This window comes from Lemur catta, chromosome 8 (assembly GCF_020740605.2).
Source record: "Lemur catta isolate mLemCat1 chromosome 8, mLemCat1.pri, whole genome shotgun sequence".
NCBI lineage: Eukaryota > Metazoa > Chordata > Mammalia > Primates > Lemuridae > Lemur > Lemur catta.
Window position 1 is genome coordinate 27,645,876 of NC_059135.1, and position 26,441 is coordinate 27,672,316.

Consider the following 26,441-nt stretch of genomic DNA (forward strand, 5'->3'; position numbering starts at 1 on the left):
CCAGCAGAGGAACCATTCACACCACCACTATGAGAAATAATAAATCAACATTTTAAAACTTAAAATTATGGGGTGGTTTGTTAAACAGCAATAGATAACTAAAGCATAGAACTTGTAAAAGAGGATATCAATTAAATGTTAAATTCACATTTGATGGACTTTGTATATTATCTCTGGAAAGGGTCTTGTTACAGACTTGCAAAGATAGCAAAAGTAGCCAACAATATTATCACTACAAACAAACTATTTCTTTCTACTCTTCTTTTTCTCTTTCCTCAGTTTCCTTTCCTGCTTTTGGAAAGGTGTTTGAATTCATTCATTCTCCAAATTTTTAGAAGATTTTCTTCTCCTTCTTTGAACTTATCTAGGGCCCAACCAGAGTTCTATAATACATCGTAAATAAAATCTTTCATGATTTTAAAGTCCTTTGACTTTTAAAGGACTTTGATTTCTTCCTTTTTATAACTGCTAGCTCACCGTTAACCGCTCAGCTTCCTTAACGATATGCGACTATTTTCCTTCTATTAGCTTTTCCCACAGATGACAGGTACCACACCATGTTCTTAAATTGTTTCTCTAATAGCACTTAGCATTGTCTACAAGCTCCTGGAGTTCAGGGATCATGTTTCAGTACATTTTAGAATACCCAATGCATGGCACAGCATCTAGCAGAAATAAACATTCAATAAATATTTGATCAGCTAAACTGGGAATAGTAGGTGTTCAGTAAATATTTATTGAACAACTGAGTCCTGTTATCTCCATTGTGAAATCCAGAGAAAGAGGGAAATGGAGGCCCAAAAGACAATTCTCTTGAACATCAACCTCTCTTTGAGTATAATGGAAGAGAAGCATTTGGTTTCAGGAAGATGGAGTGAAAGTAAATCATGAATAAGATATTTTGGTTGGACATTCTTGTGTTTTGCCATTTTGGGTAGGTTTGTTTTTGTTCATTTGTTTCTGTTTGTTTTTCTCCTCCCGGGGGAAGTCAAGGGTCTAAAGATGAAATACATAGCTGCTGGGAAAGAGAGAAGGGAGAAGATTGGCCCTTTCAAGCCAGGCTGAAAGTCTGTAACTCACCTGCAGGGTGCTGAGGCAAACTGCTCCATAAGCCGGGAGCCACAGGCTACAGTATTTATGGAATGAATGACTAGCAAAAGGGCTTTGCCATTCTTGGAGCTGATATTTCTCTCCATTCTACTACCATTACCTCCATCTTCATTACCGTATGGCATTTTAATGTAATTTAATGTACGTAATGTACTATTACCTTCATCACAACTTACCCCTTTAATGTAAAGTAGAAATAAATATATTCTGTGATTGAGAGATAATATACAGAGTGTTATTTGCTTCCAGAAAGGCAGGATGAGAGGTCAGAAGTGAGAGAGGAAAGAAAAGAAGAGAGGAAGGAAAAGGAGAGAAAAAGGAAGTACAGGAAAACTGAAACAACATTTCAAGCTGTTAATCCTTACTTAGGTCCTAAGCCTCTAAGAAACGCAAAGAATTAATTATGGAAAAACTAGGTGATAAAAGTCCTTCATATAACTCAATAAGTGGCCAGGAAACATAATTGAACTCGTTTATAATTGAATATCCTGCCATGGAGACAGATTTAAAGAAGGGTAAACTTAAAGAGACATAACAATATTAGATGTTCTTTTGTCTTTTTAACATTTGTGATAAAACATTCTTTTTTTAAGCGAGAACTGGGACTGTGGTGGGGCTTCTTTCAGGCAGCAACAAGAAATAAATAGTATGTGATTGGTACTTGGGCATCTTAATTTAAATAATTATAATATCTTAAAGAAAAATGCATCTTAACCCCTGCAATGTTTTATTGTATCTGACAAGTTCAGTAATAGGGCACCTATCTGCTGGTGCATTATGCATCATATGTTCTGCACACTCATTAAAAATAATGAGAATATATTTAAAAGTCATTGCCCAGAGAATCTTTGGGGACGGGGCATGGGAGGAGGTAAGTAGCAACAGATTGTTATTTAAGTGTCTATCTCTGTTTTACCAGCCCTTAGGAAAAAAAAAATAGTGATCTTAAGTTGATATTCTTTAATGATAAAGATCACACATTTTTCCTGGAAAAACAGGCAGATAAAACATGTTCAGACCTCTATGTATACTTTCAAAATGAAATGGACTGCAGCAGCAGCTTCACATGTATGGTATTTACTTTGATAACAGCTGGAAAAGTCAACCATAATCAATTAAGGCAGTATTTTTTTTCCTAATCTTTAAATATCCTTTACAAAATGAACACATTTCCTTATCTTACACCAAATGTACCTTAGCAAATGTACTGATCACAGGCATAGAGGCAATTAAGCAAATCAAGGTCATCCCTTGAGTTCTGTAACCCACTTCTTGCCCAGCTGCTCCATATCAACAGCTGGCATAAATTACTGGGAACATTTGGTTAACTGGATGACAAGAAGGATATAGTCAGTGGTTGGTCACAATATTACTTTATCTGAGCTGTTTAAACGTGAATATTCAGAATATTCTTCTTTTTTCCTAGCCTCTGGAAGCCTAATCATGGCCATTGTGGCCACTAATAAGACATATGTCTTGCATGATGAAAATAGGGCCGAATCTCATGGTTCTTCATTGTTAACTTTGCAAGACAACATAATTAGGCCCCAATCTTCTGCAATGTCATGAGTGCTTCTTTACAGCATAGGACAGTCCTCCTTCTACTACCTTCTAGTCTCCAACAAAACCAGTCTTGTGATAAAAGCCATTAAGTATTTACACTCTGGCACCTGCAAGCCATACAACCTGGCAGGATGGCCTGCACTTCCTACATCTGTTTTAATAATGCTGAACCAGAGCATTTATCATCATCGATTTGATCAAGACTAGATCTTGCTGACAAGGGTTCAGTAAAATTCTTTCAGGTGTAAGTACTTCTCAGGGAGTAGCAAATGACTATTAATCCCTCAGCCTTGTGGGTTATTGAACATATTCAAAACGCCGGCCAAGATTAAGGGCCCAGTCTCTCAGGGCACAGCACAAGGCGGGGAAGGTACAGCGTTTACCCCAGTGAGGAGGAAGTCTTGCTTAAAAAATATTTCTGATTTTGACAAACAATGTGAACTTTGGTAAGGGGCAATGTCTTTGTGCCTCATTTTTCTTATCTTTAACATGAGATGAAGGGAAACAAAGTATAACTGAGTTGTACAAGTAAGAAAGGATCCCTTTCTCGGGAGCTCTGAAACCTCTGACATGAATTCCACCACAGTGGAATAGTGTATGGTGGAAGACTGGAAGACGGTCCATGGAAGGAGTCAACGGAACACACCTTACCCACCCCCCCAACATCCCATGGAGGAGAGAAGGAGAAGGGAAGAAGGGCAACAGGCATAACTGCAAACAAGTAACAGTAACCCAATCTTCCAAGCCTCTCCATGGTACTTCCCATTGGCATACCTCTGAATCTACAAGCTACAAAGCGGCACATAACAAATTTTGAGCAGAATCAAATCGACTGTGGGAATCTTAAAGCACAATCGAGTTGGGCCTGAAAAAGTCAAGTACAACTGAGCGTGCCTAAATGAATCAGGTGTAGTCCAGTTGGGTAACTGCATTGCACTCAGAACTGGCCCTTTGCCAAAATGAGGGGCACGTGGCCAAAAAGGCACAGCTCAATTGGGCTTGACATTTTCACAGAGTATTTTCCACAGAACAAGAAATTGTTCACAGAATAGGAGAGATAAAGTTGAAAATGTGGTCACTGAAGCTAGTTGGTTACAGCCACTAAGTTATGCTACAGGCTTTCTGTTCTTTATGATGAAACCACTATTCCAATGGCTCTCAAACCTGAGGGGGCATCAGAGTCACCTGGAATGCTTGCAGTGACATGGATCCCTAAAAGCCCCATCTCCAGATTTTCTGATTCAGTAGTTCTAAAGGGAGCCTGAGAATCTGCATGTCTGACGAGTTCCCAGGTGGTGCTGCTCTGAGACTCCTGGTCTGAGACCACTTTGAGAACCAGAGTTCTAACAAATTATTGTAGCCCAAAATGAAGCATTTAATAATACTTTTAAATATTTTTAACTTTGTAAAAACACCTCTAACATTTCAAAATATAAAGTAATGATACTTCCTGCTTTTATATGCCTTTACAAGTAAACTACAACTAGATTGTGCAAATGTCTTCATAATAACTTAAACCACCTAAATTGACATTTACATTCAAAACTAACTATCCTAACCTTCACTGTCTTATGTAGCTGGAATTAGAAATCTGAGAAAATCCCTGTATATTTTTTTATTTCGTTTATAATAATTATACAGAATAGATAATATACTGAATGCAGATTAAATACAGATTAGCAGTACTAGCTCTTTTACCAATACCTGCTCCAGCTGTCTATATCATTAGCTTCAGTAACGTGTAGCTTTCATTCAATTCAGTTGACAAATATTTACTGAGCACATACACTCCAGGCACAGAAAGTAACAACAGGCGTTAAAAACACTATTTGGCACTCACTGTATGTTACCAGCTGTGCTCAGCTATTTCTTACACAACCCTGCATTGTAGGTGTTGTTTTTATTTTCATTTAACAAATGAGGAAATTGAGGCACTGAAAGCAGGCTGGCACATCCAGGCCAACGACTCCCAAACATGGGGTCTTAATGTCTACTTCTCTATAGTTCGTAAGGTCTAATGGGGAACTTTTAACATTGTGTGATTCAGGGGCTAGCTAAGGGGAGCCCTGAATATGGATGAAAACTAAGTGGGGCTCCATAAGCCAGACCTGGGCCTGAGGGAGGCTCTGCCCAAGGAAGCGACCTGTAGGGAGATATCTATCTTAAGTTGCTGTAAGGGAAAGCGGAGGGGAGGGATGACCGAGGCAGAGGCCAGGCTCCTTACAAACATTTCCCAAGGAGAGGGCGTTAGTAATGCTTAACAGGTGAAAGAGTATTAAATGGCTGGAAAGTTGGAGGAAGAAAAAACGCTGAGGATCACTGGCCCATAAAACAATTTGGGATCCGTGAAAGGAATAAAACTCTAGGATAAAAACAAACCAGCTTATCCTTCTGTCAATGATATCACAAGACATCCAAACATAAAACTTTGGAATTATTGATATTTCTCACTCCATTAATCTCAAATCTATCAGTTGCCAAAGCCAAAGTTTTCTACCTCCATCTCTCTTCTCCATTCCTAACAGGTGGGAAACCCTAACCTGCACACTTATGATCTCTCATTCAGATGAGCAGTGATGATAATAACAAAAAACATTTGTTGAATCCCATCCTATATGCCCTATTATAGACATTTTACATGTATCTCATTTAACCCTAACAAAGTCTCTTGGGTAGACACTAATCTAATCCTCGTGTTAGGGATGCGGAATGGAGCCTCAGGGAGGTAACTTCATCAAGGCCATTCAGTCATTAAGTGGCAGAGTCAAGATTCAACCCAAGTCTAACTGATTCCAGATTCTAAGCTCCTTACCAATACCCTCTAGTGAATTACAACAAGCTTTCAGTAGATATCCCAACATCTCTTTGCCCCTCCAAGTTTATTCTAAATAACACTGCTTCTCATGTTAGTCCCTTGCTCAGTAATCTGTCAAGTTGGGCTGCCTACTATCTCCTTGATGTATTTTGTACTTTCTAATCTCTGAGTGATTGAAGATGGTATTTCTCCTTCCCCCATCTAGATCTGCATTTTGAAATCCTATTGAATCAACAAGTCCCTTCTCAAATGCTGTTATATGGTTTTGAAGGTTTTCTTGGTTCCTAATATACTTTAAATCCCTACAACACTTTATTTGCATAATTCAATCTACTCATCACTCTTTTTTTTTTTTATGGGCTGGAAGCTTTGTAAGGATAGGAACATATCTTATTGATCTCTGGAATTTCATGGTGCAAAGCCTTGACTAAGATTCAGTACATATTGGTTGAATAAAAATGCAGTAAGAAGAAAATGGAAATTATTGTAGAGAGAAGCTGAAATAGAAACTGTATCTTACACCAAGGACTTCATCTTAAAGACACTGGAACTGTGTTACTGGGAAAATACATAAAATATAGCAGTGCATTTTAGTTTTTGCATGATTATTTAAATTCCAAAGCATAACTCTTGCACTTCGGTTTAGGCAGAAAAATCATTCTGAAATTATCCTTCAATTTCTGCTACTTACCCACAAATAACTGCTATAATATTCATTCTTCCTTAAGTATCTTGGTTAATTAAGCATGGAATCATTTGAATCAAATAGCCAAAGGGAATGAAATAATATATCAGTTAAATGAGGTTCATCTAAGATTTCAAACCAAAATTCTTCCATAATTTATGATGTTAAATAACCTGACATTTGGCAATGTGAATTTTTTACTTAATAATAAGATAAACCATGAACGAGTTGGAACCATATCTCATTTGGTAAAGTAGTCACAGAGACAGGTAAATATGGTAGTGTTGGAATACACTAAGCTCAGCAACTATTAAGGGAGTCTCCACATGTGTGTGCATCATTTTTTCTCGGCAAAAGCAATATTCCTAAGTGAAGGTCAAATCAGCATGACAAACATGGCTAACTTTTGGTTCTCAATCATGCCAGGCAGGAGAAACTTGCCTGCTTGAAATATAGTTAATCTCACTTGCAGAGGCCAGCATTTAATAGCAGGCAAACTTGGCAGGTAGAAATTATAAACACATTTGAAATTTTTCTCAGCTCGTTTTACCCACCAGGGGTTGCTGTGATTTTCAGGATAATTTAAAGATAAGGCAGCAGGTCAGAAAATGAAACGTTAAAGAAGTTAACAAAGAAATGGCAGAATATTCCTTTCTCCCCAATAAATGAAAGAAGATGCACATACATGCACACACACATATATGGCAAATAACAGTCTCTTTCTCTCTGGCTCTTAAAGAAATGAAGGCATGAAATTAATAGAAAACCTTCAATTTTTTCAGGATCTTTCTCAAGTGGAAAGATGGCTTTATCTGACACTTTGCATAAGAAAAAAAGAATTTCAGGTATCAGGAATAGAAAAGAACTTGTAGGCCATGTCTCTTAAAGAACAGACCAAACAAACCACCCATTAAGCAGCATAGTTTTCATTTCAAGTGCAGATGCAGACACAGCAGTTTCACCTTCCAGTTCTATCACCAACACTAATCTCAAAGTACCTTCTGCAAAAATGTTCCGACATCAAAGGATCTTCCAGACTGGGATTCTGGAAAGACTACCTTTGAAGCACAGTTCTTTTGGTAAAGATACTAAAAACAGCTAAATAGTTATGATGTTATTACATAAACTCCTCTCATTTGATTTTCAACCCAGCTTGCCACAGACAGGAAGAAGGTTGGCTAAATGTGCAGCTAAACTTGTGATGCTATCAATTGCTCAGGAGGAAGGACAGGGACCAGCAAATACAAGAGTTCAGCACAGTTCTTTTAGGTGGCAGGTCAGGAGAAACAACCAGGAAATGGACGCTATGGCCTTCGGAATGGCAGAGGGTCACATCCAAGAGACGATCCTATATTGGGACTTCCTGTATAACTGCTGACCACATGCTCCCTTGGCTGTAAGTGTTAAGACTTTACAAGAAGCTAATGATAACAAGGAAGTAAGGAAGATTTAGCTGTTAGAAAACAGGCAGTGCAGTGCAGTTAAGAAAGTAGAGAGCTCATGAAATAGCAGAGCTTAACAAAAGGGAGAGGACAGTTTCTCAGAACAGGAAAACAATAAACATAGTTTGTTGTCTTCAAAAGAGATAGAACAAGACAAAAGCAGGAAGTGCTGTCCTTCCTTCATCCTGCCAGATTTTCAATGGAAAGTCAAGTGTGTACATCAATCATGATAAGGGGGAAGAGACCAAAGTGATACCACCTTCGATTTTTTGAAAGGAAAACACAAAGATGTATCACATAATACACTGTTCTTCATTTTGCCCTTTCAAATAGTGCAGCGCATGCCACACCACGAAGTAATTCCCACTGAAATAGTGCAGTGCATGCCGAACATGACCTCTCTTTAAACTTCCTGCATGGGTCTTGCTCCTTAGCACTCAAGGCAGGCATTTGGGCTGTAAAAAGAATACTATTCACTATTTTCCCAAAACAAAGATTCTGGGTTCACATGACTTAGGTGCTTATAAGCTTTAAAGACCCTTGCTTTGCTGTGGTTACAAAGTATATTCCACATATTTGGATGGTGGACTGTCGATTGTTTTTGAGAATCTAGGTATTTCCCAGAAAGTTCTAAAAGAATGAATACTAACCATATGCCCTCTAAATTTTGTATAAAACTAAAAACAATGAAAACAAATAATTTCTTTGCAACATCATCTCATAGTTGCACAATTAATTTAATATGTTCCCTAGTGGGCTCAGCCTATGATGTCATTTCTAGGACAGAAAGCAAATTTCACGAAATTCCATTAAATGAGAGTGAAATAATATATATAGCTGCCTCACTTATGAATTTGGTTGATTCAGTATTTTGGATCCCAGAATACATTTTAAGATAATAAAAAAGAAAACATCATTGTTCACAAACAGTAGTCCCAGGGAAGCCTGTATAAAATCCATTTACCTCTTAATATATTTAAAGTATAGTATTGTAACTGTAGAAGTGGGGGTAATGTGCTAGAAGAAATAATTATAGCTACTGTATATTGAGAACTTACAATTGGCCAGAAACTATGCTCAGAGCTTTGCAGGTATTTTCTCTTTTAATCCTCACAACAATCCTTATGATACAGATGAGGAAACTGAGCCTTGGAATGACTTTGTGATCTGCCCTAGGATCACACAGCTAGTAAGTGGTGGATACAGAAGTTGAGTTCTGGGGGTTGAATTCCAGAGACAAGGTTAAGTGTTATTCCACTTGCTAACTTCCAGATGTAATTATCTTTGACGGGAAATTCATTCAAAGTTTTAAACTGGGATAAGATCAGCATCCCTTTCCCCCTTACCTAAGGGAAGGGACAAAGCTTCTAGGAGGAAGGAAGCAGCCATGGAGTAAGGAATTCCAGAAGACATATGGGAGAGGGGTATAAGGACTAGTAGATGGAAACTGGGGCTCATGAGGCTTTAAGTTCCCAGCTGGGGGCTCTGTCATTAGGTTCTTTCACATGCACAGGGGCTGGCTGAAATGTTTCTCTTTCTGTGCAGGGTTTTATTTCCTCCAGAATACACAGTCAAAACTTCTTTCTTTGTTCTCCTATCCCTGAAATAAGCACATAGTCCCACTGAGGTTTTCTGAGAGTTTTATTTCTAGCCACTGAAGAACGGTGCAAGAAATGAAAAGGCTTCTTGCCACATGCACATGCTGCCCCTTTTTTATTGTTTCTTTCACTTTGACCCTTGTAGACAAAGACCAAAGTCTGTGGATAAACAAAGGATTGAGAGAAAAACCCATCTGTATCTTAGAGAAAACAAAATCTAGACTTCATGTTTCTGTGGCGTTTCTCTTCAGGAAGTGTGAGGAGCTTCTGTGAGGAGATGAGACAGATGTTTAGATTCTGCGTTCCAGAATGCTTAGGTATGGAGGAGTCCGCATGGGAAAGGAGGTGGGAGCTATTATCTTTATGGCTTACGTTACTCCTTTTTCTTCCCTTCCCTATTTTTTCTACAGATCTTCCCTACAACAGAGCAAGGGGAAAAATTGACAAGATGTTGGGAAAGAGAAGGTAAGACACAAAGGAAATTCCATGCCAAAGAAATGTGAAGGGAAGGGAGTCTTCTGGCCAGTACTAAGGAGAATTAATGTATAAAAGAGCTGGTTCAGGAAGGCTGTACACTCACACATGAACATAAACACATGGAAGAGAGCAGTAGGATCAGAATATGAGAGGTATCTGAGAGGTCTTATCTAACCTCAATGGGAGAACTGTTTTCTGGAGCGACACTGACAGGTGTGAGGCAGCTCAGTTTGAATATTCTGCATAACCAATTTCCTTCTTGGACAGGTCCAATAGTTGGAATGTTCTTACACCATTGCCCTCTTTGAATCATTTGTTTTAGTATAAGCTCAATGAGGGCATGAAATGAGTCTCGATTACTTTTGCATCTCTACAACCTCCAACTTTGTACACAGAGGATACTCAGTAAATTATCAGTTGACTTAATGCATAAGTAGACTAATGGATATAAACTGTCCAAAGAAACAGATTGAGTCTACTTTCCAATCCTACAATAACTCTCTACATATTTGATAACAATTATATCTCCTAAACTTTCTTTTTTTCAAGGTAAATATCCACAATTCTCTCAATTAACCCTCACTGTTTTGATGACCTAACTCTACAAAACTATTCTATTGTGTTACCTATGTTCCTTTGTCATTTCTTAGACAAATTCAAAGAAAATAACAAACAAGGGGTAATTTGGAGTCCTTTTATTATATTTGTTTCCCTTTGTTTTTAGCCATAAAGCCCTTTTGAATTTTCCATAGCCTTCTTAAAAGCATAGCATTTCAATAAAGTAATATTTATTGTAAAAAAAACGAGAAAAGGAAGATCTCTCATAACCCCAACATTCCAGATACCTTTCCTTCCAGTTTTTTTTTAAAGTTTTTTAATGTAATTTGATCATACTGCATACGTAATTTTATACCCTACTTTTTTACTTAAAATTATATTATAAACATTTTCTCATGTTCTCAACTTGTCACAGAGACTATTTTAGGCACTTATTATATTTCACTGTGGAGCTATCTAGTTATTCATTTAACCAATATCATATGGTTGTACAGCGCCCAATACATCACAACAATAGGTAGGACTTTAGGGAAAAAAAAAATCAATGGACACAAATTTTTTCCACATCATTCCCATCAGTTTAGGACAGATTATTGTTAGTGGGTCAAAGGGTGTATGTTTCTAATAAGACTTTTGAAATCCTCTTCCTCAAGATGCCTATCTCAACCCTCAAGAATAGGTTAAATTCCCTTGTTTTATATTACTGTAGCAGTCTGAGGTTTCCCTTCATTATCTTCAGAACAATTTAGAATACTTGGTTATATTTTTATTTCCTCTTAGATGGTAAACTCCATTAAAGTAGATCCATGAATTATTTTGCTGACTGTGCTTTGCATAGGGCTTGGCATATAGCACATACTCAATGTATATTTTATTGAATTAGCTGAATACTGTTCAGTAGTCATTTATTGTTAAAGGGTGCTTGATTTTGTGCCCCAGAAGCACTGTTTACATATACCCAACTAGTTATTACATCAGTGCCCTAAAAGTATGATATCCCAAATTGGGTAAAATATTCCCAGTGTACCTCAACTTTACAAACGAAGCCTGTGATTTAGAACTCATTTCTCAGCTATTATGAATTCATTGGGCATTATACTCTGCATTGAAAATTCAGTGAGACTGAGATCCAAATATTACCAGCTCTCGGGGCAGAAAATTTCCTTCCTGACGGGCGATAACCAGTGATGCCGTCTCTCCTTGCTTGGTGCTCCTGAGCATGGCCACGAGCTCTTCCTGCGTTCGCCCAGTAACGTCTCTTCCGTTTACCTAACGAATGAAATCACAGGAACAGCAACAATTACAACACTTGCTGTCTTCTTCTACCCTCGATGGTTTTTGAAAGTAAGCAGCAAATAGGCTCCCATGATCAGTGAAGCTCTGAAAAGATGAAAACTAAACACACAGGTGAAAACCGACCATGTTTCCAATAATGTACCGACCATCGTAGTTACAATGCTGGCCAAACTCAGAAAGTCAGTAATTAGTATCACTGGCTTTTCCTAAGACATCACATTGTTATGAGGGGAAAATCAAACTAATACCGGGAAATGATTCTTCAAATAGGTAGGAAGCAAATTTCAAATGCTTATACCTGCAACCATTTTCTGCCCAATACAACAAGCAGAAGTGAACCATTATCACGTGGCAAATTCCTCCAGATACATGAGTCTGCTGACACATGTTATGATTTTCCCTATGTTTAGAAAATTATAGGCACCAGATTATCACAGATTATCAAAAGTTCTAATTTGGAGCTACATTAGTCATTTGCTACATCTTCTTTCATGATCTAGAACAACATAAAAAGCTATAATGTTGCTTTCAATGAAGATGATTTCTTCAAAGGTAAATTAACAATATGTATTCATGAATACAATGCTCTCAAACAAAAGTAAACGGAAAAATAATAACCCTCTTGCCTTGGGTATCCCAAATACCATCTCTATGCAAAGTTCCTTATGGGTGTTTCCACTGCTAGCCTAGCACAGACGGTGCAGCTCTGGACCAGGCACAGATCAACAGAGATGCACTGGCCCATCTGGCAAAAGTTGAAGAGAACTGTTACAAAGGCTTGGATGTGACTTTGAAATTCTTAGCCCCAACTGAATGTATGATGAACTCCTAGATTCAATCCAAATTTCTCAGGAACCCGAAGAGGTGGAAGTAAGAAAAAGACAGCAGGGAAAAGTTTTCATGATTATTTGGCCCTACATCACTGACCTGAGTGGGAACTTACAAAGTCAAGCTACTCATTAACTAGTTCTATACTTAAAGTCCTTGTCTTGTCTATGGGTAATAATTTTCAATATACTCAAAATATAAATGTTAATATATGTTGATATATTTATTTAAATGCCAAGAAATATTTTATGGAAGATATTAATTCCAATTCTTACCTCCAAAATTCTGTCCCCTGATTGCAGGCGTCCATCTTTTATTGCTGCTCCTTTTGGTAAAATGTTTTTTACAAAAATGGGACCAGGACCATGTATGGAAGAGTCTCTGGTAACCACAGTGAAACCCAGTCCTTCAGGGCCTAGCGTATAAGAACAGGAAAACGTATAGTCACTTTGAGCATGAGTAATGTAATAGTCAATCTTACAGTAAACTCTACCTAATTTAGACTAATATAAAATAAGCAAAACATTCACATTCCAGGAGATTTTAAATACGCTTCAGTTATTCCGGTTTCAAATACAGATTATAGTTTCTGACAGGCCATGATGGTATCAAAGTATATTCATGGCCGATACAGATGTGTCACACTTTGGTTACTCAGGTTCTAGGAGAAATGCATGATGTCCATTTGCCCAGGAGACTGATTTCTCAGTAAACCATGACCTGACTTCATACCTTCCTGAGAAGCAAAGGGCCACGTGACGTGAGTTTTGTCAGCCTCTCCGTGGCAGCCAACCTGCCTCACTGCTCCAGCGTGTCTTGATTCCTAGCACTGCTGCCTCCCATCGTCCCGGAGGCAGGAGTCTTGCTGCTCCCGTCCTGCTCTCTGGCATCTCCAATTTCTCCCTTCTAGTGTGTTTTTCACTGGGTCTGAAGATACGCTCAGATTTCACTACCCTAAAGACCCTTACTTCAATCTTACTGCTTCGTCATGCTTCCATCACCAGTGACCTGCCCATGACCATATTCTTGACATTTGACATTCTTTCCCCCTTGACACTTCCCACCAATAATTTTATTGAACTTCACTCCTTTCTTGCTTTTCATGTCCTTATTTTCTGATTATTTCCCTACCTCTCTGATCACATCACATCCATCACTCTTTTTCTTACCCACTGTCCTCCCCTGTAGCCACAGATGTTCCTCAAAGATCTATGCTGGACCAATCTGTCCTCTAGACTCCCCCCACCTTGGCCAGCTCCTGGCTCAAACTACTATCTCCCTATGGGAGCAACCTAAATCTCTTAGTTTGGTCTTAAGATCTCTTTCTGATGTCAGCCTCCTAAGATATGGCCACGCATATTTCAAATGTGACTACATACCCCACCCTTCTCTCATCCAGATCCTGACCTTTTCAAATATCCTCATCTACTTAAGATTCTAGTTTCTAGCAATGACATCTCCATTATGCAAGTTGCTCTGGCTGAAAACCTCAGCAATAACTGTAATTCTTCTCTTTCTTCCTTCCTACAACCGGTCATCTATTAAGGCATCCATATTATATTTCCACATTCAGACAGATGCCATGCACCCTTTACTGATCCTTTGTTGTGTGTTCTCTTCTTCAGTATATCTTTTTGCTGTCAGATTAATCTTCTCAAAGTATAGCTGTGATGTCATATTCTTCATTTTTGCATTCAAGGCTTTCTGATGGATTTTTAAGGTGATTCTATGTCTGATTTATTTTCTATCCTCAAAGCATCTAAATTTGTGTCTTACACATAGCTGGATAATTTGTACAAAAAACACAACTGATGCATTTAAATAAAAAACCTAGTTGGTAAGCACACTGGAATATAGTGCCTTCTAGTCAGTACATTTTCTTCCCAGGATAGAATTCTTATAGGTGAATGAAATTTTGATCAGAGAATCTTTTCAGAATCATTTCCATATCCTAATTAAAGATACATATTATTTGTTTTTGAAATATCTTATATGTGAATAGGTATTCCAAAACTACCTTGTGACCTTAAATTCTCTATTTATTCAGAAAAGAATCTATGGGATCTCAGTTTCTTTGAATTATCTTGAAAAACACAGAATGTCAGAAGGGTGCAACGGGGGAAGGGAATATCAGGCAGAGGTTACAAAATGAACAAAAGCACAGAAGCATATGAATGCTTATGTGTATGTACATAATGTTGCATAAATATGCATGTACACACATGGCCTGTTCTCACTGATCTGTGCTTGAAATAGAAAAGTTAGAAAAAATGAAGAAAGGAAAGATTGTATATGCTTTTCAAATTACGTACGTTTTGGAAAATGTATGCAATGTTGAATCAGTGAAATTAATGATCATTATACATTTGCTTTCTGAGGATTAAAGTTTTTGCTATTATTCCACTGTCTTAAAGAGACAATATGTTTTTTAGACTTGGCTAAGGGCTGACTGCTTCAAAAATCACTAATTGTTGCTCAAAACAGGAAAAACTAAATTTTAGTGCCTATTTAGCATTATGTTGTAACACAATATTGCTGTTACTATCGAGTTTGCAATGATTTTTTCCATTCCCCATCATGTCTTTATTATTTTCTTGTTTCAAATAATCTATACTCTACAGAAGAAAAAGAATAAGAAAGTACAATTTCAAGAAATTTAAGTTACCTAAGTATACACTTAAATCTATTCTTTGATACAATTAAATGAAGGGAGAATTAACTAAATTAGCCTTAATGCATTTCTCTTAACCAATTTTACATGTTACAATAATAGAATGCTGTTAAGCATAATTTAATAATTACCTTTCTTTAGGTCAATCTTAATTTTCTTTGCATTTTTCTTGCTGCCAAATCCCATGAGAGGGGAGAGTGAGGGAGAGGATGGTTTTCTTCCAAGTCTTGGTACTCGGGGACTCTTGTTTTGTTGCAGAGAAGTTGATGCATCTGCTTCAGGACTATTTGTTCCTGTGAGATTAACTGTCTTTAGTCCAGATTTTACATGAACAGGAGGTGGCACCTTTGTTTTCAAAACGCCATCATTGTTACCAAAAATGTTAAGAGGTCCAATGACTGATTTTTCATACTGTTCACGGTTTTGAGGTGGAAGCACATGGAGGACCACACTTGGAGACTTCATTGCCTGACGGAAGACATCTTGAGCCCTTGAAAGAGAGTTAATAAATGTCCAATGATACCGTGTTGCAGAGCACCACTTCTAAAGTACCATGGCATGGTGGCAACCAGGAGTAGCACAGTAGCATAAGCATACGAGACACTATTAATATTGCTGCCAGCATGACTCTGCTAAGTGCATGCTAGTTACCACTTACTACCTGCCCACTAGGTGCCTCTGCACTTATTACCATCCATGATTCTCATTTAATCTTAACAAGCATGGTAGGTAAGTATAATTAGCTTTCATTTTACAAATGAGAAAGTTGAGGCTCAGAGAGACTAACCTGTCCAATGACCCACAGCTTTTATGTTTCTAAATCTGAAAATCTAACTGATTACTGAAATAAATATTAATATGAAAAGCAAACTAATTATAGTTGGGAAAAATCATTTAATATTTTGGATCAGATTATTAGTTAAGTTCCTTTTAGGACTTCCTTCTGAAGTATAGATCTTCTCTCATAGGTTGTGTTACAGAAGCTCAATTCTGACACTAATGTGTCCTCATAGAAACATTTTGGTAGGTGCTTTGGCTGTGCCTAAATGTCCCAGTGGATTGTCAATCCAACAAGCACTTTTCGTGTTATTCTGTCACAGAGTACCTGTATTTTCTACTTTTCTATCCTAGTACTTTGTGTTCTTAGATTTCCTGCTGCTTTTTCTCCCCTTCTTCCTTAGGCCTTTTATGTACCTTGTGCCTAGGTAAAACAACTATTGTCCCAGTCTTTCTCGCCAATGAAATGTAAGTGGAGGAGTTAAAGGAAAAGCTCTTTCAAAGAGGCCTGCTCAGCTGGAAGGCAGAAACTTTTCTTGTCCTCCTATTTCTAGAAACTCAGAAGTCATGAAGGGAACACAGCAGCCATCTTGTGACCACAATTCAACTTAAAGATAGTGGTCCCATGACTGGCAAGGCAGAGAGACAAAGATGCTTGATTCGCTGATGACTGTGGAGCTGCCACACTGTGGACTGCCCACTTCCACGCTGATTTTTCTTTAGGAAAAAAATAATCTTAAGTTAAGCTACCTTTATTTAAGGTCTCTGTCACTAGCAGCCACACCAAATAATAACTAATCATAATCCCAACTGCTCTCTGGGCTCCCAATTCCCTACACACCATCCCCCTTTCTGAAGTGCTTAATTCTTCTCATGGTTAGGGGAAAAGATTTCACATGGGCCATCCAGCCCCTCTGGCCAGTTCCACTATGTTATTTTGGCTTGACTGGGAATCAGTTTCTACACCATGCTCAATTTTTATAAGCCTCAATTTCTAGCTCTGTAAAATAGGAGTGATAATGTCTGCCTTGCATACCTATCAAGTCCTTGTAAAAAGCACAATAGTATATATAAATAACATCATCACTAATAATAATTATAATTTATCTATCATTATTTCAATAAAATAGATTCTTTAAAAGCTTCGTTTCTTTCCACATTTAAGCAGCCAGTGCCTACTTTCCCTCTACACACAACCCTCATTCCCTTCTCCATCTCCATCCCCATCTCCATATTGGCAACTAATGCCCAGAGAGAATATGCGTTAGGAATTCTTTTGGTGAGAAACAAGACAGGCTGGTGATGCTCACTAAGGAGTATCAGTACTTGTTCCAGAATTTTGCTGCAATGCCAACATACCTTTTAAAGATATATATGCATCAGACTAATGTATCCTCTAATTCTTAAGTACAGGAAGCTATTCCCATAACATTTTCACATGCAGAGAGATGATTTCTTGAGGGAGAACATTTTAATTTTTTTCTATTTGTTTTTATTACTCGGTGAGTCCTCACAGACACCGCTAACAGATTTTTCAGGTTAAGGAAGACTCCTGACGTCAAGTAAATTAATTAATAAGCTGAACTAACAGTCTGTGAAAAGAGCCATTAAATACCAGTCTAACTGACCCATAGCCCAAGAAAAACAAACCCATCCATCGGTGCCCCAGGAAGACAACCAGGCAGGAAGGCTTGCTATATTCTGTGGTTTACCGTTCTCAGAGTTGTCAGAGATGTGTGTGTGGGGCACCTTGGAGTATGCTAAAACATAAGATGCATTTGAAAATGGACGTCCTGGGGTCATTCAAAGGGAACTGACCAGAAATTCTACCTATAATTTTGATCATAATGAGTTCAGTAATGATTATAACCATTCTTGGGATCAATAAAGTAAATAAAAAAATGGAAAAATGCTTACTGAGAAAAGGTTTTGTCTACAAGATCCACATTGTTGATTTTTACGATACATTCATTTTCATGAAATAGTCCCTCCCGCTTGGACCTGCTGTTTTCTTCAATGCCTCGGATGAAGAGTCCTAGAATCCTAAATGCAAAATATAGGTTGAAATAAAATTACTGAATAATAATATGCTAATTATTTCTCCACTTGCAACTACACAGAAATAAGTATTGATTTCTATTTATGAAAGGAATCATGCTTCATATTCAGGCAACTCTTTGTTATTTAAATCCTTACTCCAAAAAAAAAAAAAAGAAAAGAAAAGAAAAGAAAAAAAAGAAAAGAAAAGAAAACAACTCATGAAAAGAGAAAAAGCCCTTAAAGACAAATATTCATAAATACCAACTCAGAGAACATTAATCTGTGACTCCATTTCTCATGCTTGCAGTAAACTTAGAAAAGATTAGTATAGCTTAGCAGAGTTGAGGACACCAAAGAGTTGTAGTTTGGAGAAGGACATCACAGCTGACTGTAAGCCTGAGTTAGTGCCAAAGTGGTGACCTGATGTTTAGTAGCGGGAAAGGATTATGTATTCACAGGAATTTTTTGCAGTCTTAATACCTCTTCAAATAATTTGCATTTTAAGAAGTAAACGAACAGTTAAGCTCAGATCATATTACTTAGAAAGAAGTTCAGTCCCATTAGTGAGTGCCACCGAATCAAGTATGTGTTGGGTGTTTTCTATGTGCTTAGGATGAAGGAGCATGAGAGATAAAGCCATAGGACCAGGACCAGGTAAATTGGTTAGTATAGGTTGAGGGTACAGTTAAAGCTCAAAAACTGGAGACGGCGCAGGATTTGAAAGCCAGTATGGGATGGGAGACCAGTGCCACAGAAAGGGGCTTTGCACAACAGCCAATGAACTTAATGTGACAGAGCTGGAGCAGAGTACCCACCACCTACTGCTTCTGAGCAAGGCAGTGACATGATCAAGGCAGGGCTTTGGGAAATGTCTGAAATTTCAACCAAGAAGCTGGATTTGGAGAGGATAATAAGGGGCTCCTGGATTTTTATGGCTGTGGCTTAGAGTCAGGAGGGTTGGAAAAGAAGGAAAGGAGAAAGAAAACTATAGCTCTAAGAATTAAAATATAGATATGTTATATATGTGTTTGTATGTGTGTGTACACACACACACACACACACACACACACACACACACACACTGAACTGTTTAAGACCTTTATGTATTTATTTGTACTTTGGCTTGTCCCTAAAATACTTAAAGTAGCCCAGAATAGACCATCTCTCCTGCCTAAAGGACCTCCCCTTTCCCACCCAAAGCCCCAAAGCTTCTGAGAAGAGCAAGAAGGATCCCAGGAGGCCACAACAGGATATATATATATACACACAAGCACCAAAAATCAAAGAAATGGAACATGTATATTTTAGCTATTTCTCATTTGAGGGATTTCCATTCTTGTGACATGACAAGGTCCTAGCCGGGTCCCAGAGTAAGAAAGACATATCCTCGGAGAGGAGTCTGCTAGGCGTGGAGAAACTGTGATCTCCTCCTTCCCAATCCCCTTGTTTTTCCACCTTGTCATTCTTTTGTATAGAAACCCTCTGTGCTATTACATAGTACCTCTGCCTTGAATTTCAAATCTAAATAAAATATGAGCACATTTGTATGTGGGTAATAGGGTCCACCACGGAAAAAGGGCAGTCTACAATGAAAGTGTTGGAGAAGGCAGTCCTCTTCTTTGGAGTAGCCACAAAGTCAACGAGCTTCTACCTCTCCAGGGCCTCAGTTTATTTAATGAGCTCACGTCATCTCAAGACATAAACAGGAAAGGCACATGCAGTGATATTTAGGTCTCTACTTCAAGAACATTAAACGAACACAGTGCGCTACAGCAGGAGAGAACAGCAAATGGTCATGTTATCTCCTGCAAGGCGGCTCAAGTGTGTGGTGTGTGGTGAGGTCTCATGCTTTACTAGTTCTAGTAGGTTTGCAAATTAATCAAACATATTCTGTGTTACCTTAATCTCATAATATTAAAAATCAAACTATTTGACATATAAAAATAGATCAAAATTGTGTTTTTTTTTCCCTAAATTAAACAGCCTTCTAAGAGTTCGCATTTTGGATTTTTGTTATGGTGGATTCACAATAACATGATCCATTAGGAGGCTCACATGTGGCTATAAACTAGTTTATGTAAGTGATATTTTTTTTAACAAGCATTCAAGTCTTCCTTTAATTTAATTCAGTACATCATCAGTCATGTAATGTTACTCCCTAGGATTTAATTTCACATTTTGGGAGATGAATTAATTCTTTCAGGCCACTGGGTTGCAATTTAGCTGGCATATTACAGCTGGAGTATGCTATGTGAACCTCACTGATCTAAATAACCTAACTTTCCATGAAAAATTTATTGACAGAATAAGCCCAACTGTAAAACCCATGTGTCAGAGGTAATTTTGGTAAAATGTAAAACTGACTGATTAGTTTGGTCGCTGGCAACGAACCTCTCCTGCCCTCTCTATTCCATGGAAGGGATGGAGTCTCTCCAGTTTGGGTTCATCCAACCCACCATGAAAAGGCTCAGAAAACAATATCTCATTATCCTCTTTGCCCCAAACTGGCAGGCTGTGGTAGCTGTCTCATTTGAGAGCAAGACTCACAGAATTTAAAGATTAATGCTGCTGAGGAGTTGTAGGCCAAGACTAACCAGTTAATTTGCATTAATGAGCAGTGATAAAGGATGCTGAAATACACAGCCTTGCAGATTAAGAGGGGTAACAATTCTTGCTCTTCTAATAATCATTTAGGCACCAATACCTTCTCCTTGCCCCCTTTCCTATTCCTCCCATAGTATCACACAGTTCCAGCTACTCTATCAGATTAGCATTTTGGTCTCAATATCTCCTCTTCTCACATTCTATGTCAGTCTTCACTCATCATTTCTCTTTCTCTCTCATGTTTAGCTGTCTTTACTATAAAATTAAGGTATATCATGCTATCTTTACCAAAAAAAATTAGATTTCATGTTTTTAATTCTAAAAACCCCACAGATTAAAAAATGAACAACATTAAGTTGCTTTTTACTTCCAAGAACTTAGTTTTTTGTATGCTTATTTTGCTTTGGTTTTTACTGGGAAAGCCAATGGCCCCCAATACAAGCTGCATTCAATTCAACACCCCTGTGCTATGGTATTTAATGAATTCATTGAGACTTTATCTAGTACAGCAGCCACTATATTCTACTCAGGATGTCCTAACTTAGATTAGGTTTCTTATTCAACAACAGGTGTGGCAGCATTTTTTTTTTAAAGAAAAAAATAAAAAATACTTTGGAGGCAAAGCCAATTACAGTAATCTTAGTAAAGAATTAAATGTAAATTCTAATTTAAAATAATGACACAAACCAATAAATGGAAGGAAATTAACAGCAAAGTATACCACTATGACCTTAACTAAGCCCCTGTGTTCACACAGTGAAACCATATGGCAACATGAAGTCAGACACTTGTCTGACATGCTCTATATGCAGTTGCATCTAGACACATGGGTTGAGTTAAGTGTGCTGTTTCAGCCTGTACTCATTACACTTCTTAACTTTTATTGGCTCATGTCTCCACTTCCATATTATTTTTAATGTTTTTTAATTAAATTTCTTTTCTATAATACTAGTGGATTGCAAAAAAAGTAATAGAACTATTTCAGCAAGTTACTGAACAGGTGACCATGAACTTACAAAACTTCATTTCTCAATCAGGCTTTTTTGTTTTAGCCAAAATAATCATCACACTGATGATTTACACATTCATACATTTTGTGTTTTACAAGGATCTTTCATATTTTTAATGTCATTTAATCCCCATAACCTTGATGTATAGTAGGTATTCACAAGAAGCAAGTTTAGGGGACTTGCTCAAGATTATAAAAAGGAACACTGGGATTCAAATCCAATTGTTCTGAATCCAAGTCCAATACTCTTTCTACTATTCTATAAGGCTTATGCTAGGGATCAAAACCAGGAAGGAGAAAGGAGGAAATCCATGAAGTCCAGTGTATTTCCCTCATTTGAAGTGAGCTTCTTTTCCTAACTACTGAAAATGAAGTATGGTGACTGTCACATTGTATATTTTCTCATTTTGGGAAATTGGGAAGATCTTGTGTTCCATTCCAGCTTCATTAAACTAAAGAGCCTGGTAATTTAACTGCTCTGGTATTTCACAAAGCTGTATCAGTATTCTTCTGCCAAAAGCCATTAGAATTTCTCATGACAACTGAGTAAATATTCACCCTGTCTATCAAAAACAACCTCAGTTTGTCCTGTGCCATAACCCATAACATTTATAAACACGCTTATTAACACATACAGGAAATGAGACAATAAGAGCCACTAGCTTTTCGGTTCATTTCTTTTTAGGGAACGTTCATTCTAACAAGAGCTTGGCATCAGATGTTATTTGCAGGAAAAAAAAAGGTGATGACTTTGCAATTACAGGTAGCAGATGGCTACCTGCTGAATATGATGCCAACCAAAATACCATGACTGAATCTGTTCTTCCTGCTATAGGGCAGACTGAACTGAATAAATATTCAGAACCAGTAAATTAATACTATATAACCTTTGGGAAAATTTTAGTTCTAGAAAGAACAATGGAGTGAGGACAAGTCAAGAGATCTGGATTTTATATGACCTTGGGAAAATCAGTTGATTTTTCCAGTCTTTGATACCTTAAGCTAAAATAAAGCATTCTGCCTTTTCAATGATGCATTTAAGAAAATAAATTTGGTAAACTAATTAAAATCATGTCATATGAATCAAAAACTGATTTTAAGTTTCTGACAACTCATCAATATCAATTTAGTGTTAAAGGCGGTCATCATATTGAAAAGTGACCTAATATCTAAAACTAGTTCTGTAACATTGTTATAATAGTGTTAATATTAAAGTGTGAGGCACATACTTTAATTTCCATCAAGGAAAAAAGTTTTATATCCAGTGAAATAGATGTGAATTCCAAGAAATGCTGACATAATCTAAATTACCGTTGACTAATATTGATTTAGAAATACAATGTCTTAAAAATTCCAAAAGGAAGTGGTAAATTCTTTTTAATTGACTAAATTTTATTTTAGTAAAAATTATATAGCATGATGACATTTTGCTTCTATAGCTAAAATCATCATATACGGCTCCCAATATAGCTACTTAAAAAGTTTGAATACTTATTATTCTAAATTCAACATACCTGAGGAATATCAATATACTTGGTGAAGTACATTCTGGAATATTAAAAAATTCAGTTGTGACATTTGTCTAACACTATGTTAAAATGTTTGCCATGAATTCTTTTCACTATGTGTCACTGACAAGGATACTTTAAGAAAGTATTTAATAATTAATTATAAATGGAGAAACTGTAATTGATTTTTTTTCTTTTTCATTACATCGTAAAGTAAATGATTTTATTTTGTTTCTAACACATAAGTGGCCAACAAAAGTATATCCTGAGGTATCCGTCTGAGTAACAGAATATACACATAATTCTCTTCTGAAAAATATGTGGGAAAAGGAGCTGAAATCAGGGTTTTCATTAGCATGAGCTTCTGAAACAAGGAAAACATCTTACCTTCCACTCAAAAATGAAAAGAAGGGCACTACATGTATTCCCAATGGGCCTCCTTCCCCAGAAATCTCCACTGTTCTTGTCATATCACTGGGGCAGAAAAAAATAAGAGCACAGATGAGTGTCTGCTAAAAACCAGATGAGGCACATTAAACACACATACACACCCCCCTCAGGATTACCCACTAATGTAACTTCAACAGCAGAGATGAAGTCAAAGGAGCACATGATTTGCTGGTAGGTTCCCAAGAGCCAGGAAATAAAATGTTTGAAAGACTATCTGATTTCTTTTTACTCCTAGAAAAGGAACAAATGAAAATAACTACCTACAAAAATAACTTCCTACTTAACTTAATCTGCATAAATCAACATATTTTAAAAGTACACAAAAATAAAATTTTTCCCCATTGAGACACACTTGACAATTACTGTACAGATCATAAAAAACATGGAAGTAAGCAAATCTATGCTTAAGAATAAAGCAGGCTTTTTTTTTTTTTCTGGAACAGAAGAAAAATAAAATACTTATTAGAAAAAACACAGAATTATATTTTATATGGTTATGAAGTCACAGTTGGTAATACATGTGGGCATGTTCAAACCAATGTAAGTCAAAACTTAAACTTGCTTTTCAATAAGACATCAGTTGTATTCATTCAATAGAACAATTCCAAATTTTTACCTCCTGGGTTTTTTTTTTTAAAGGTAGAAAAAGAGGTTGCAAAGCCTGGAGAAAATGTATTATAGAAAGAAATAGAAAGCCCGACCCGCCTAACCTATCCCAGATTAAGGAAAGGATGAGCTAGAAATATTAATGGGTAGTGTGTATGACTGAAATATATATAGAAGGCACTGGGAGCTTTTGAGTAATAAAGAGTGGAACTAACAAGTTTTCATAAAGATAAAAAATAATAACCGTGAACAATTATTGGCTCCTTTAATCCCAGAGAGAGAAAATAATTGCCAGAGGAAAATGATAAAGTTGAAGAAAACATCCCTGTTATGGAAATTGTAAGCAGTTCTCTATTGTTTCCTATTTACATGAAAATGACCTGAAACTAGATGTCAAATTAAGAGCTACAGCTGCTACAAATGCGTTTCTGCTCCAAATAGAAAATGGTGAAATTTTGGCTCCTTGCTGTAAAGTTGTGAACAGCATTAAGAAAGCAAGATGCCTGATGAATTCACTCTGCATGAAGTGTTCTCCAAATTATCAGCAATCTAAAATAAATACATTAAATATATTCTCATCAGTGGATTAGGCTTATTTTTAATGTGTTTTCTTTGCAAGCCTATTATCATTAGGAAATGCAAAAAAAAAAGCACATCAGTTTCCAGCATTTGTGAAATATGATGGAATTTCAAATCTGATAATAAATTTCAAATATTTTTCCCAGATATTGTTAATATACTTAAAGCTTGTTCAGCTAAGCAGAGGACTAGAATAAAAGTTAAAAACAAAAACAAATTTTAGAGTGACAATATAGGAGGAAATGATTCTTCTCTATATGTGTGAGGCTATGGACATTTATATGAATGTATGTACATAGATCGTCATATATAGGTATGTATTATAAATTCTGAATATAAAACGCTTGGTGGGCAGAGAAAGTTGTATGGCTCTTAGTGGAACCAAAAGGCAATAATTTTTATATAACATATTTATAGTGCATTTTTAGGCATTTGAGAAAGACTAAACCTAAAGCTTTTACATTCTGTTTATAATATTGATTTAAAGACTTTTAAAAACAGAGATTCAAATCTTGTTTAGCCATTAAAATATTACTCTCTTTACTTTTGTAATGTATTTTTATAGTTTTGCACCGAAAGCATAACACAAATCTTTTCTAATAAATGTATCAAGTATCCACATGCTGATAGATAGCACCCACATGTATTTTTACAGGGGCTTTTGGAATATGAATGTTTAGTCTAGTGTAGACTTCAAGATTTCAGCTTAGAATTTTTAGGATGGCTTTTATGGATTCTCATTATTTTTTCATCTTGCAAATATTTCTTTAACCCCACTCAAAACCCCTCCTATAAAACAAAATAAATTCTATGTATCATACTGACACCTATTCTTCAATAACTACCAATCCTGTATTTTTACATTTACTTCAGAAAGTCAATCTTATGATTTATTGAAATAACCTATCTTGTTTAAAAACACTAAAAAATTTGGGAGGATGCAGTTTTTAAATTTTATTTCTACTTGATAAGATTCTTTTTTTAGTATTTCAGAGAAAACTTTTATTCTACCATTATGTGACACACAATAGTCACAATGCTTTGGCTAGAATGATTTTTGACAAGTATTAAATTATTATCATAAAAATATTACTATTCCAGATAAAAGCATAAAAGACTTTCAGTTTTACTGACTGTAATACACAAGCACTTACAGAAAATTAAATCTATTTAATAAAGGTAAGTATTATAATTTTTACATTGACCATATCTTATTATGTGCTTTACAAAATGTTACCCATTATTTGTTTCAAGATGGAAAGAAGAGCATTTGAAAAAGGATGTCTCATAGATCAGTTCACGTATTTTTATTTTAAAGGAAAAAAAAACCCCACAGTATTATAAATACTTGACAGGGTTCTGCAAAGATCTCTATATACATACCCTTCCTGGACTATAAACACAGCAAGTAGTACTGGACACAATTATTTGAATACATATCTCATAAAGTAAGAGTTTACAAAGGTGTGAAAACAGGCTATTAATGCTATTTGTTTAGACAAACTCCAGAGCACAGTTTAGGGACCAGTGAGCAGGACACACACACATGTGTGTTGTGGAAGACAGTACAGTAGTCAGGAGATAAGCTGGAGAAGGATTAAAAATGGAAAATATTAGAAAATGAGGTAGAAAGGATATTCTAGCAATGGAAAAGGGATTGGCAGTTACTTATGAAAAACAGACAAAAAATGAACTATGTGGGGTAAAGGAAAAATATTTCAGTTATACACAGAAGAAAAGTGGAACGATTTCACTAAGATAAAAACAGCTATCTTCATATGACTTTCTAAGACATACTAAAACAAGCAGATAATTATAAAGCATT

At 36.6% G+C, this 26,441-nt stretch overlaps 1 protein-coding gene across 1 annotated transcript in view; it reads right to left on the reverse strand.

Annotated features, from left to right (window-relative positions):
• Positions 1 to 26,441, reverse strand: part of PARD3B (par-3 family cell polarity regulator beta) — a 942,908-nt gene that overhangs the window by 422,182 nt on the left and 494,285 nt on the right. The window contains exons 6-10 of the mRNA XM_045558633.1: positions 23,369 to 23,455; positions 17,738 to 17,863; positions 15,175 to 15,533; positions 12,648 to 12,787; positions 11,389 to 11,517 (exon numbers count right to left, since the gene is read on the reverse strand). Of these exons, the coding sequence (XP_045414589.1) occupies positions 11,389 to 11,517; positions 12,648 to 12,787; positions 15,175 to 15,533; positions 17,738 to 17,863; positions 23,369 to 23,455 (841 nt within the window). The remainder of the gene's footprint in view (positions 1 to 11,388; positions 11,518 to 12,647; positions 12,788 to 15,174; positions 15,534 to 17,737; positions 17,864 to 23,368; positions 23,456 to 26,441) is intronic.